The sequence below is a fragment of the Homarus americanus genome, unplaced genomic scaffold (assembly GCF_018991925.1).
Source record: "Homarus americanus isolate GMGI-L3 unplaced genomic scaffold, GMGI_Hamer_2.0 scaffold29770, whole genome shotgun sequence".
Taxonomy (NCBI): domain Eukaryota; kingdom Metazoa; phylum Arthropoda; class Malacostraca; order Decapoda; family Nephropidae; genus Homarus; species Homarus americanus.
Genome location: NW_024716545.1, coordinates 47 through 13,589, shown reverse-complemented (window position 1 = coordinate 13,589; position 13,543 = coordinate 47). Strand labels below are relative to the sequence as shown.

At 53.1% G+C, this 13,543-nt stretch overlaps 1 protein-coding gene across 1 annotated transcript; it reads left to right on the top strand.

Moving 5' to 3' along the window:
• The first annotated feature begins 11,826 nt into the window (after positions 1-11,826).
• Positions 11,827-13,332, top strand: LOC121858164. Its single transcript, XM_042354379.1, has 4 exons — positions 11,827-11,908; positions 12,302-12,452; positions 12,494-12,661; positions 12,753-13,332. Exons 1-4 carry the CDS (start codon positions 11,827-11,829, stop codon positions 13,330-13,332), a joined length of 981 nt encoding a protein of 326 aa, XP_042210313.1.
• Positions 13,333-13,543: the final 211 nt, after the last annotated feature.

The window sequence follows — 13,543 nt, the reverse complement described above, 5'->3', positions numbered from 1 at the left end:
TGTTGTTAGTGTAGGGTGGTGGTAGTTGTTGTTAGTGGTGTAAGTGGTGGTAGTTGTGGTTAGTGGTGTAGGTGGTGGTAGGGTGGTGGTAGTGGTAGTTTGTTAGTGGTAGGTGAGTAGTTGTTGTTAGGGTAGTAGGTGGTGGTAGTTGTGGTTAGTGTAGGTGGTGGTAGGTGTGGTAGTTGTGGTTAGTGGTAGGGTGGTGGTAGTTGTAGTTAGTGGTAGTGTAGGTGGTGGTAGTTGTTGTTAGTGGTGTAGGTGGTGGTAGCTGTGTTAGTGGTGTAGGTGGTGGTCGTTGTTGTTAGTGTGTAGTTGGTGGTGTAGTGGTGGTGGTTAGTGGTAGGGTGGTGGTAGTTGTGTTAGTGGTGTAGGTGGTGGTCGTTGTTGTTAGTGGTAGTGGTGGTGGTCGTGGTGTTGTTAGTGGTGTAGTGGTCGTGTTGTTATGTTGGTTAGTGGTGTAGGTGGTGGTAGTTGTGGTAGTGGTGTAGTAGTGGTGGTAGGTGGTGGTAGTTGTTGTTAGTGGTGTAGGTGTGGTAGGGTAGGTTGTTAGTGGTGTAGGTGGTGGTAGTTGTAGTTAGTGGTGTAGGTGGTAGTGGTGTTGTTAGTGGTAGGTGGTGGTGGTTGTTGTTAGTTGTGTAGGTGGTGGTAGTTGTTGTTAGGTGGTGTAGGGTGGTGGTAGTTGTTGTTAGTGGTGTAGGGTGGTGGTAGTTGTTGTTAGTGGTGTAGGGTGGTAGTTGTTGTTAGTGGTGTAGGTGGTGGTAGTTGTTGTTAGTGGTGTAGGTGGTGGTAGTTGTTGTTAGTGGTGTAGGTGGTGGTAGTTGTTGTTAGTGGTGTAGGGTGGTGGTAGTTGTGGTGTAGGTGGTGGTAGTTGTGGTTAGTGGTGTAGGGGTCCATGAACATACGCCCCAACACCTGTACACAGAGGTAATCAATATTGTTCTCAGAATGCAACGTCATTATCCACCCCTTCACTCACTTCCCTTCTCCTCCACCCCCCCATCCCTCTCTCTCCCCCATCCCTCTCTCCCTCTCTCTCTCTCCCATCCCTCTCTCCCTTCTCGTATTCTTTTGCTCCATTTTTCTTCTTCTTATCTTTTTTCTTCATTTCCTCTCTGTCTTTTCTCCTTCCACCCCCTCTCCCCCTCTCCCTTCGCCCACTTCCACCCACCTTCTCATCCCCCTCCTCCTCCCTGCCCCTTCCCCTCCCTCATTCCTCTTCATTCTCCTTACCTCCCTCCCTCTCCCTCATCTATCTTAATCTCCCATCAACTCTATCTTCCTCTACCTCCCCCCACCGTCCACTAACTCCCCACCTACCTAATCTCCCCCAACCCCATAGCACAGCCTCTCACATCCTCCCCACCCCCAACCTTCCTCTTCACCTCCCCTCCCCCACCTCCCCACCCCCAACCTTCCTCAAGTACCTGTATTCTGTAATAGTTAAACTTCTTCATTAGCAGGTGAGAGAGAGAGAGAGAGAGAGAGAGAGAGAGAGAGACAGGTACAATTGTTCCAGGAATAGGAAACCATTATTTTCCCCTTCCCACTCTCTATCCCTTTCACCCCCTCTCTCTCTCCCCCCACTCATTCCCTCTCATGTTTCACCTCTCATTCTCACCTCTTTATGCGTTCTTCTCCTCTAATCCTCACTTCTTCTTTTAACCTCTCCTCGCTTTAATCTCTTCTCCTCTTATTCTGTTCCTCTTCTATCCATCTTCTTTGCTATATTTCCACTTCAATTCTTCACAATCCCAGTCCTCAGCTTTTTTCACCCATCTCCTCCCACTCAACCTCGCCCTATTCCCTCTCAAGCACCCTTCTACCCTATCCCTCTCACTCATCTACCCCTGTTCCTCTCCCTCACTCCCCTCTCCCCTCCCCCCACCCCCACCCTCCCATCCTCTCCCTCTCACTCTCTCCCCTCCACAGGTGTATTCATTAAGTAGGTAACTCATTAGAGGTACACAAGCAGTTAGCAGAAAGTAGTGAACCTATTGATTGCCTTAGTGCCACACCCCTCCCTCCTGTAGTGCCACTTCCCCCCTCTAGTGCCACACCCCTACAAGTAGTGCCACACCCCCTGTCTATAAAGCACTTCCTGTACTATATGTTTCTGTCTCTCTCTCTCTCTCTCTCTCTCTTCCTAACATATATAAATGAATATATTAGTTTCATATAAAGCTTAACCTAACCTAACCTAACCCAACCTAACCTAACCTACCCTAACCTAACCTAACCTAACCTACCCTAACCTAACCTAACCTAACCTAACCTAACCTAACCCAACCTAACCTAACCTAACCTAACCTAACCTAACCTAACCTAACCTAACCCACTCTAACCTAACCTAACCTAACCTAACCTAACCTAACCTAACAACGCTTGTGTATAAGTAATAAGTATAAAAATATTCATCTATACTACTAATAACACAATTCATACATACTTCCCTTACCCCTGAACCTGTCAATATAAACTTCCATATACACACAATTTCTTAGTGTTGAGAGTAAAACTACGGCTCCTTCCCGGCTTAGCCCCTTGTAACAGAAGGGCACAGAGCGTAAACAAACTGTGTATACCCAACCCAGGACACACTACATCCTGGGGTAAAAAATGGTCTATACATATCCTAGGACACACAACACCGTTCAGATTATCATATTTTCTACATCCTGGGGTAAAAAATGGTCTATACATATCCTAGGACACACAACACCGTTCATATTATCACATTTTCTACATCCTGGGGTAAAAATGGTCTATACATATCCTAGGACACACAACACCGTTCAGATTATCATATTTTCTACATCCTGGGGTAAAAAATGGTCTATACATATCCTAGACACACAACACCGTTCAGATTATCCCATTTTCTACATCCTGGGGTAAAAATGGTCTATGCATATCCTAGACACACAACACCGTTCAGATTATCATATTTTCTACATCCTGGGGTAAAATGGTCTATGCATATCCTAGGACACACAACACCGTTCAGATTATCATATTTTCTACATATCCTGGGGTAAAATGGTCTATACATATCCTAGACACACAACACCGTTCAGATTATCACATTTTCTACATCCAAGGGTAAAAAATGGTCTATACATATCCTAGGACACACAACACCGTTCAGATTATCACATTTTCTACATCCTGGGGTAAAAAGTGTATACACATCCTAGACACACAATGTTCAGATTATCCCATTTTCTACATCCTGGGGTAAAATGGTCTATGCATATCCTAGGACACACAACACCGTTCAGATTATCATATTTTCTACATCCTGGGTAAAATGGTCTATGCATATCCTAGACACACAACACCGTTCAGATTATCACATTTTCTACATCCTGGGGTAAAAATGGTCTATACATATCCTAGACACACAACACCGTTCATATTATCACATTTTCTACATCCTGGGGTAAAAATGGTCTATACATATCCTAGGACACACAACACCGTTCATATTATCACATTTTCTACATCCTGGGGTAAAAAAGTGAGAGCCGGACACCATAACAAGAGTAAAATACATGACCCAGAGCTTAAAATCTTTCACACTTCGTCCACGTTTTATCCCCTGTATTTTTCTGTCCTTTTTCTTTTTTTTCCTCTTTTCTTCCTTTCATCTTTTATTTCATTCGAGGTAATATTTTTTCCCATTTTCTTTATTTTCTTCGTTAATGCAATAAATAAAATCTTCTTTATCTTAACTAAATTCTCTGGTGGTAAAATAAATATATATTATTTTTATTACGCTGTTCATAATTCAGTAAGTAATTTTATATTCTGTGGTCTAGTTTTTCAATGAGAGGCGAAGCTAAGGGTTGTGGTGAGAGAGAGGAAATAATGCATAAGTAAATGAAATGTGGTGGTAAAATGTAGACCTTTTCACCGACCTGCTTCAAGGATAAATCTTAATATTTTTACTCCCGTAATATTATTATTATTATTATTACTACTACTATCAAAAGTAGTAGTATTTATTGGTCGTGACGTTAAACATAGCTCTCTCTCTCTATCTCTCGTTTTCTCACTTAACTGGCAACTTATTTAAAACAAAATTGAGATTAAACATTTTTCTTTGTCTCTCTCCTTAAAAAAATGATCGACCAATCATTCTGTTTCTTTAAATAAGTCTAAGTTTTTCTTCTCTTTCTTTTTCTTCTTCCTCTAGAGAACACCCTTACAGAGCACAGGTGAGAAAACGTGTACTCTGCATCACCAGAGGGCACTCTCAGGCACTCAGGCACTCCTAAAACCGCTCTCCAGGCACTCTAAGGCACTCTTGGGCGCTCCTCGGGCACTCTAAAGGGCGCTCTTGGGCACTCTCCAGGGCACTCTGGGCACTCTTGGGCACTCTCAGGCACTCCTCCAGGCACTCTAAGGCACTCTTGGGCACTCTCCAGGCGCTCTAGGCACTCTGGGCACTCTAGGGCACTCTCAGGGCACTCTAAGGTGCTCTGCACGGGCACTCTAAAGGCACTCTAAAGGCACTCTGGGTGCTCTGGGCCTCTAAGGCACTCTAAGGCACTCTAAAGACACTCTCTGGCACTCTAAAGGGCTCTGAGCACTCTAAGGCACTCTAAAGGCACTCTAAAGGCACTCTCAGGCACTCTAAGGCACTCTTGGGCACTCTCCAGGCACTCTAAGGCACTCTTGGGCACTCTCCAGGCACTCTAAGGCCTCTAAAGCACTCTAAGGCCTCCAAGGCACTCTACTGAGCACTCTGGGCACTCTCAGGCACTCCCTAAGGGCACTCTTGAGCACTCTCCAGGCACTCTAAGGCACTCTTGGGCACTCTCAGGCACTCTAAGGCACTCTAAGGCACTCTAAAGGCACTCTCAGAGCACTCTAGGGCACTCTAAGGGCCTCTGGGCACTCTGAGGGCGCTCTTGGGCACTCTCCAGGGCACCTCAGGCACTCCTCAAGGCCTCTGCAAAAAGGGCACTCTGCACTCTCCAGGGCACTCCTAAGGCCGCTCTTGGGCACTCTCCAGGGCATCTCTAAGGAGCGCTCTTGGGCACTCTCGGGCACTCTCGGGCACTCTTGGGCCTCTCAGAGCACTCAGGCGCTCTAAGGCACTCTTGGGCACTCTCAGGCACTCTCTCTTGGGCACTCAGGCCTCAGGCACTCAGGCACTAGGCACTCTGGGCACTCCTGGTGCTCTAAAGAGCACTCTTGGGCACTCTCAGGCACTCTGGGCGCTCTAAGGCACTCTGGGCACTCTTGGGCACTCTCAGGCACTCTCCAGGCACTCCTAAGGCACTCCTAAAAGCACTCTAAAGGCCTCTGGGCACTCTCAGGGCACTCTGGGCTGCTCTAGGCGCTCTGGGCCACTCTGGGCACTCTTGGGCACTCTGGGCACTCTCGGGCACTCTGGGCCTCAGGCACTCCTAAGTGCTCTTGGGCACTCTCCAGGCACTCCTCCAGGCACTCTCAGGCACTCTCAGGCACTCCTGGGTGCTCTAAGGCACTCTAAGGCACTCTCAGGCACTCTGGCTCTTGGGCACTCTCCAGGCACTCTAAGGCACTCTTGGGCTCCTGGGCACTCTAGGCGCCAGGCACTCCTGAGCACTCTTGGGCTCTCCAGGCACTCTAAGGCGCTCTTGGGCACTCTCTCGGGCACTCTAAGGCACTCTTGGGCATCTCCAGGCACTCTCCAGGCACTCTCCCGGGCACTCTAAGGTGCTCTAAGGCGCTCTAAGGCACTCCAGGCACTCAGGCGCTCTTGGGCACTCCTCAGGCCTCTGGGGCACTCTTGGGCGCTCTCAGACTGCTCTAGACTTGCTCTAGGGCACTCTCCAGGGCACTCTAGGCACTCTAAAAATAAGGCACTCTAAGGCACTGGGCACTCTCAGGCACTCTCCTGAGGCACTCTTGGGCACTCTCCAGGCACTCTACAGGCACTCTTGACACTCTCAGGTACTCAGGCACTCTAAGGCACTCTAAAACACTCTTGAGCACTCTCAGGCACTCCTAGAGACGCTCTTGGGCATCTGAGCACTCTTGCTCTAAGGCACTCTCTGAGAGCACTCTGCTCTGGAGGCACTCTCAGGCACTCCTAAGAGCACTCTAAGGCACTCTAAGGGCCTCTAAGAGCACTCTAAGGCAGCACTCTTGGGCTCTCAGGCCACTCTAAAGCACTCTTGGGCACTCTAAAGGCACTCTAAGGCACTCAGGCACTCTAAAGGCCTCTAAGGCACTCTAAGGGCACTCTAAGGCACTCTAAGGCACTCAGGCATCTGGAGGCACTCTGCAGGCACTCTTGGGCACTCTAAGGCACTCTAAAAGAGCACTCTGGGCCTCTAAGGCACTCTCTCAGGCACTCTAAGGCCGCTCTAAAAGAGCACTCTAAAGAGCACTCTAAGAGCACTCTAAGGCACTCTAAGACACTCTAAGAGCACTCTCAGGCACTCCTAAGACACTCTAAAACGCTCTTGGGCACTCTCTCCAGGCACTCTAAGGCACTCTAAAGCACTCTAAGGCACTCTATAAGGCACTCTTGGGCATCTCAGGCTGCTCTAAGGGCACTCTCTCAGGGCACTCTAAAAGGTGTCCCCTACTGCACTCTGGGCATCTCAGGGCCGCTCTGGGCCTCTCAGGGCACTCTGGGCGCTCTCGGGCTGCTGCTCTAGGGCACTCCTCTAGGGCACTCTTGGGCGCTCTCAGGGCCTCGGGCACTCTGGGCCTCTAAGGCACTCTTGGGCACTCTAAGGCACTCTAAGACACTCTAGGGCACTCTCGGGCACTCTTGGGCACTCTCAGGCACTCTGGTGCTCTACTGGGCACTCTGAGCACTCTACTGGGCACTCTCGGGCACTCTAAGGCACTCTTGGGCTCTTGACATCTGCGGGCACTCTGGGCCTCTGGACGCTCTAAGACGCTCTAAGGCACTCTTGGGCACTCTCTGGGCGCTCTAAGGCACTCTAAGACATCTAAGGCGCTCTCAGGCGCTCAGACGCTCTGGGCACTCTAAGGGCACTCTAAAAGGCTCAAGGGCACTCTAAAAGACACTCTAAAGGGCACTCTCAGGGCCTCTAGGGCACTCTAAGGCGCTCCAGGGCTCAGGGCACTCTAAGGTGCTCTAAAGGCACTCTAAGGCACTCCTAAGGCACTCTTGGGCACTCTCTCCAGACGCTCTGGGCACTCTCAGGCACTCTGCGGGGCGCTCTAAAGCCTCTGGGCACTCTCAGGGCACTCTAAAGGCACTCTCCAGGCACTCTAAGGCACTCTCAGGCACTCTGGTGCTCTAAGGCACTCTTGGGCACTCTCAGGGCACTCTGGGCCGCTCTGGGCTCTGGAGCGCTCTTGGGCCGCTCTAAGGCGCTCTAAGACACTCGGGCACTCTCCAGACGCTCTTGGGCACTCTCAGGGCCTCCTACTACTGGGCACTCTGGGGCACTCTATAGGGCCTCCTAAAGGCACTCTAAGACGCTCTAAGGCGCTCTTGGGCTCTTGGGCCTCAGGGGCACTCTGGGCGCTCTAAGGGCACTCTCAGGGCACTCTTGGGCCACTCTCAGGCACTCTAAGACGCTCTAAGAGCGCTCTGGGCACTCTTGGGCACTCTTGGGCACTCTCAGGCACTCTAAGGCACTCTGAGCGCTCTCCAGGCACTCTGGGCACTCTGGGCACTCTAAGCACTGGGCACTCTCCCAGGCACTCTGCTCCAGGCTCAGAGCACTCTGGGCACTCTGAGCACTCTCAGGCACTCTTGGGCGCTCTCGGGCACTCTCCAGGCACTCTGCAGGCGCTCTGGGCACTCTGGGCACTCTTGGGGCACGCTCTGGGCACTCTAAGGCACTCTAAGGCACTCTCCAGGCACTCTAAGGCACTCTAAGGCACTCTGCGGGCACTCTAAGGAGCGCTCTAAAGGCACTCTTGGGCCGCTCTCAGGGCACTCTAGGAGCGCTCTGGGCACTCTAAGGGCACTCCTAAAGGCACTCTGGAGCACTCTTGGGCACTCTCGGAGCACTCCTCAGGCACTCCTAGGCTCTGGGCCTCCTGGGCACTCTGGGGCGCTCTAAAAGGCACTCTGGGCCATCTAAAACGCTCTGGAGCACTCTGGGGCACTCTAGAGCACTCTTGGGCACTCTAAGGCACTCTCAGGTGTCTAAAGGAGCATCTAAAGGCACTCCTAAGAGCACTCTGGGCACTCTGGGCACTCTGGGGCACTCCTGGGCCTCTAAGGCACTCCTAAGGGCACTCTAAGACTTGCTCTAAGGTGCTCCTAGGGCCACTCTAAAAGGCACTCTCTGAGCTGCTCTTGGAGCACTCCTCAGACACTCCTAGGGCATCTCAGGTGCTCTAAGACGCTCACACTCTAAGACTGCTCTTGGGCACTCTCAGGGCTCTAAAGGCACTCTAAGGCACTCTAAGGAGCACTCTAAGGCTTGCTCTAAGGCACTCCTAAGGCACTCTGAGCACTCTAAGGCACTCTAAGGCACTCTGGGCACTCTGGAGGCATCTTGGGCGCTCTCCATTCAGGGCACTCTGGAGCACTCTGACACTCCTCTGAGCACTCTAAAGGCACTCTAAGGCACTCTAAGGCACTCTAAGGGCGCTCTTGGGCACTCTGAGCACTCTAAGAGCACTCCCTAAGGCACTCTAAGGCACTCTTGGGCACTCTCAGAGCACTCTAAGGCACTCTAAGGCACTCTAAGGAGCATCTGGGCACTCTAGGGCGCTCTTGGGCACTCTCAGGCTCCTGGGCACTCTAAGGCAGCACTCTACTGGGCATCTCTCAGGGCACTCTGGGCACTCTGGGGCACTCTTGGGCACTCTAAAAGGCACTCTTCCAGGCACTCTCAGGCCGCCTATAAGGCACTCTAAGGCACTCTAAAACGCTCATGCTCTAAGAGCACTCTGGGCACTCAGGCACTCTCGGGCACTCTAAAACTCTCAGACTCCTAAGAGCACTCTTGGGCACTCTAAAAGACGCTCTGCACACATGAGCACTCTAAAACATCTCTGAGCACTCTAAAGCACTCTAAGAGCACTCTGGAGCACTCTAAGAGCACTCTAAAACGCTCTAGGCACTCTTGGGCACTCTAAGGCACTCTGAGCACTCTCCAGGCACTCCCTAAGAGCACTCTCCAGGCACTCTACAGGCACTCTTGAGCTGCTCTAAAGGGCACTCTGCACTCTTGGGCACTCTAAAAGGCACTCTCCAGGCATAAAGGCACTCTAAAGGCACTCTAAGGCACTCTAAGGCACTCTAAGGCGCTCTTGGGCACTCTAAGGCACTCTAGGGCACTCTGGGCACTCTGGGGCACTCTAAGGGCACTCTCTGGGCTCCTGGGCACTCTGGGCTCTAAGGCGCTCTTGGGGCATCTTGGGCACTCTCGGGCACTCTGAGGCGCTCTGGAGCACTCTGAGCACTCTGGAGCACTCTCTGCGGGCACTCTGGGCACTCTAAAAGACACTCTGGTGCTCTGGGCACTCTACAGGCGCTCTAAGGCCTCTGAGCGCTCTCCAGGCACTCTACGGGCACTCTAAGGCCGCTCCTAAGACGCTCTAGGAGCACTCTAAGGGCACTCTTGGGCCGCTCTCAGGGCGCTCTCAAAGACGCTCTAAGGCACTCTAAGGAGCGCTCCTAAGGGCACTCTAAAGGCCTCTTGGGCACTCTCAGACACTCTAAGGCACTCTAAGGCACTCTCAAGGCACTCTGGGCACTCTCAGGCACTCCTAAGGCACTCTACAAGGCACTCCTAAAACTTTCCAGGCACTCTCAGAGCACTCTCAGGCACTCTAAGGCACTCTACAGGCACTCTTGAGGCACTCTCAGGCACTCTCAGGGCACTCTCCAGGCACTCTGCGACATCTGGGCACTCTAAAAAGGCACTCTAAGGCCACTCTAAAGAGCATCTTGGGCATGCTCTCAGGCACTCTCCAGGCACTCTCAGGCACTCTAAGGCACTCTAAGGCACTCACACACACAGAGCACTCTAAGGCACTCTTGGGCACTCTCAGGGCACTCTCCAGGCGCTCTAAAGGCCTCTCTGGGCACTCTGAGCCTCTTGGGCACTCCTAAAGGCACTCTTGGGCACTCTCCAGGCACTCAAGGCACTCTCAGGGCACTCTCAGGGCACTCTAAGGGCACTCCTAAAGGGCTCAGGCACTCCTCAGGGCACTCTCCAGGCACTCTCAGGCATCGGCCTCCTAAGGCACTCCTACAAAACTCTTGGGCACTCCTCAGGCACTCTCAGGCACTCTAAGGCACTCTAAGAGCACTCTAAGAGCGCTGTGGGCACTCTGGGCTCTTGGGCACTCTCAGGCACTCTGCAGGCACTCTCCAGGCACTCTCGGGCACTCTGGGCGCTCTAAGGCATAAGGCACTCTCAGGCACTCTCCAAGGCACTCTCCAGGCACTCTCAGGCACTCAGGCACTCTAAGGCACTCTAAGGCACTCTAAGGCACTCTCAGGCTGCTCTCCAGGCTGCTCTCAGGCACTCTCCAGGCACTCTATAAGGCACTCTAAGGCACTCTAAAGGAGCGCTCTAAGGCACTCTAAGGCCTCTTGGGCACTCTCGGGCCTCCTAAGGGCACTCTAAGGGCACTCTTTGGGCACTCTAAGGCACTCTTGGGCACTCTCAGGCACTCTCAGGCACTCCTAGGCACTCTGAGCACTCTAAGGCACTCTTGGGCACTCTAAAAAGGCACTCTTGGGCACTCTCAAAGGCACTCTCAGGCACTCTCAGGCACTCTAAGGCACTCTGGGCACTCTGGGCACTCTGCAGGCACTCTCCAGGCACTCTCCCAGGCACTCTCAGGCACTCTCCAGGCACTCCTAAGGCACCCTAAGGCACTCTAAGGCACTCTTGGGCACTCTCAGGCACTCTCTCCAGGCACTCTCAGGCACTCTCAGACGCTCTAAGGCACTCTAAGGCACTCTAAGGCTGCTCTTGCTCTGAGCCTAAGGCACTCTAAGGCACTCTAAGGGCACTCTCAGGCACTTGCTCTCAGGCACTCTCAGGCCGCTCCTAAAGGAGCACTCTCAGGCACTCTTGGGGCACTCTCAGGGCACTCTCAGGCACTCTAAGGAGCACTCTGGGCACTCTAAGGCACTCTAAGGGCACTCTAAGGCACTCTAAGGCATAAGGCACTCTCAGGCACTCTCAGGCACTCTCAGGCACTCTCCAGGCACTCTAAGGCACTCCTAAGGCACTCTAAGGCACTCTGAGCACTCTCCAGGCACTCTCGGGCACTCTAAGGCGCTCTAAGGCACTCTCAAGGCACTCTAAGGCACTCTTGGGCACTCTCCAGGCACTCTCCAGGCACTCTCAGGCACTCTCCAGACACTCTCTCCAGGCACTCTCTAAGGCACTCTAAGGCGCTCTCTCAGGCACTCTAAGGGCACTCTAAGGCACTCTAAGGGCGCTCTTGGGCACTCTCAGGGCACTCTCAGGGCCGCTCCTAAGGGCACTCCTAAGGGCACTCTAAGGAGGGCGCTCCTAAGGCACTCCTCAGGCACTCCAGAACTCTCAGGCACTCTCAGGCACTCTAAGGCACTCCTGGTGCTCTAAGGCACTCCTAAGAGCACTCTTGGGCACTCTCAGGCACTCTACAGAGCACTCTGAGCACTCTGGGCATCTGAGCACTCTCAGGCACTCTCCCGGGCACTCAAGGCACTCCTGGGCACTCCTGGGCACTCTGGGCACTCTTGGGCACTCAGGCACTCTCCAGAGCACTCTAAGGCACTCTTGGGCACTCTCCAGGGCACTCTGGGGCACTCTGAGGGCACTCTCCAGGCACTCTAAAGGCACTCTGGGAAGGCACTCCCTAAGGCACTCTGGGCACTCTCCAGGCATGTCTTGGGCACTCCTAAGGCACTCTGGGCACTCTAAGGCACTCTCAGGCACTCTCCAGGCACTCTCCAGGCACTCTAAAGGCACTCTCGGAGCACTCTAAGGCACTCTAAGGGCACTCTTGAGGCACTCTCAGGCACTCTCAGGCACTCTAAGAGCACTCTAAAAGGCACTCTGGAGCACTCTGAGGCACTCTAGGCACTCTTGGGCACTCTCAGGCACTCTCAGGCACTCTAAGGCACTCTTGAGCACTCTAGGCACTCTAAAACACTCCTAGGCACTCTGGTGCTGGGCACTCAGGCACTCTAAAAGAGCACTCTAAAAGAGCACTCTAAGGCTCCAGGCACTCTTGGGCACTCTCCCAGGCACTCTCAGGGCACTCTACAAAGGCACTCTTGGGCACTCTCCAGGCACTCTGGGCACTCAGGCACTCTCAGGCACTCAGGCACTCTAAGGCACTCTAAGGCACTCCTAAGGCCTCTCGGCGCTCTTGGGCACTCCTGGGGCGCTCCCTGGGCGCTCTAAGGGCACTCCCAGGGACTCTGGGCACTCCTCCAGGCCTCCTAGGGGCACTCTCCGGCACTCTAAGGCACTCTCAGGCACTCTGGGCACTCTCCAGGCTCTCAGGCACTCTGGAGCACTCTAAGGTGCTCTAAGGCACTCTCCAGGTGCTCAAAAACTGCTCTTGGGCACTCTAAGGCACTCTTGAGGCACTCTCGGGCACTCTGGGCACTCCTGGGCACTCTGGGCACTCTGGGCACTCTCCGGGCACTCTTGGGCACTCTAAGGCACTCTGGGCACTCTCAGGAACCTGGGCACTCTCCAGGCACTCTAAGGCACTCTCAGGCACTCTCCAGGCACTCAGGGCACTCTGGTGCTCTAAGGCACTCTCCAGGCACTCTAAGGCACTTTCTTGGGCACTCTCAGGCGCTCTAAGGGGCACTCTCCAGGCGCTCCCTACTCACAGGGGCACTCTAAGGCACTCTCCAGGCACTCTAAAGGCACTCTTCTGGGCACTCTCCTAGGCACTCTCAAACTCTCAGGCACTCTAAGGCACTCTCCAGGCACTCTAAGGCACTCTACACAAAAGGCACTCTCAGGCACTCTGGGCACTCTCAGGCACTCTAAGAGCACTCTCAGAGCACTCTCTCAGGCACTCTCAGAGCACTCTAAAAGGTACTCTAAAACACTCTCAGAGCACTCTAAGAGCACTCTTAGGCACTCTCCAAACTGCTCTAAAACACTCTACAGGCACTCTAGGCACTCTGAGCACTCTCTGAGCACTCTTGGGCCTCAGAGCACTCTAAAAGAGCACTCTAAAAACTCCCTAAAAGAGCACTCTCCCAGGAACTCAGGCACTCTCAAGCACTCTAAAGGCACTCTCAGGCACTCTAAGGCACTCTCAGGCACTCTAAGGCACTCTCAGGGGCTCTCAAGGCACTCCAGCACTCTCACGGGCACTCTCCAGGCACTCTCCAGGCACTCAGGCACTCTCAAGGCACTCTAAGGCACTCTCCAGGCACTCTCCAGAGCACACTCTAAGGCACTCTGGGCACTCTCAGGGCACTCTAGGCACTCTCCAGGAACTCTCCAGGCACTCTCAGGCACTCTAAGAGCACTCTCCAGGCACTCTAAAGGCACTCAGGAACTCTCCAGGCACTCTCAGGCACTCTCCAGGCACTCTAAAGGCACTCTTGGGCACTCTCAGGCACTCTAAG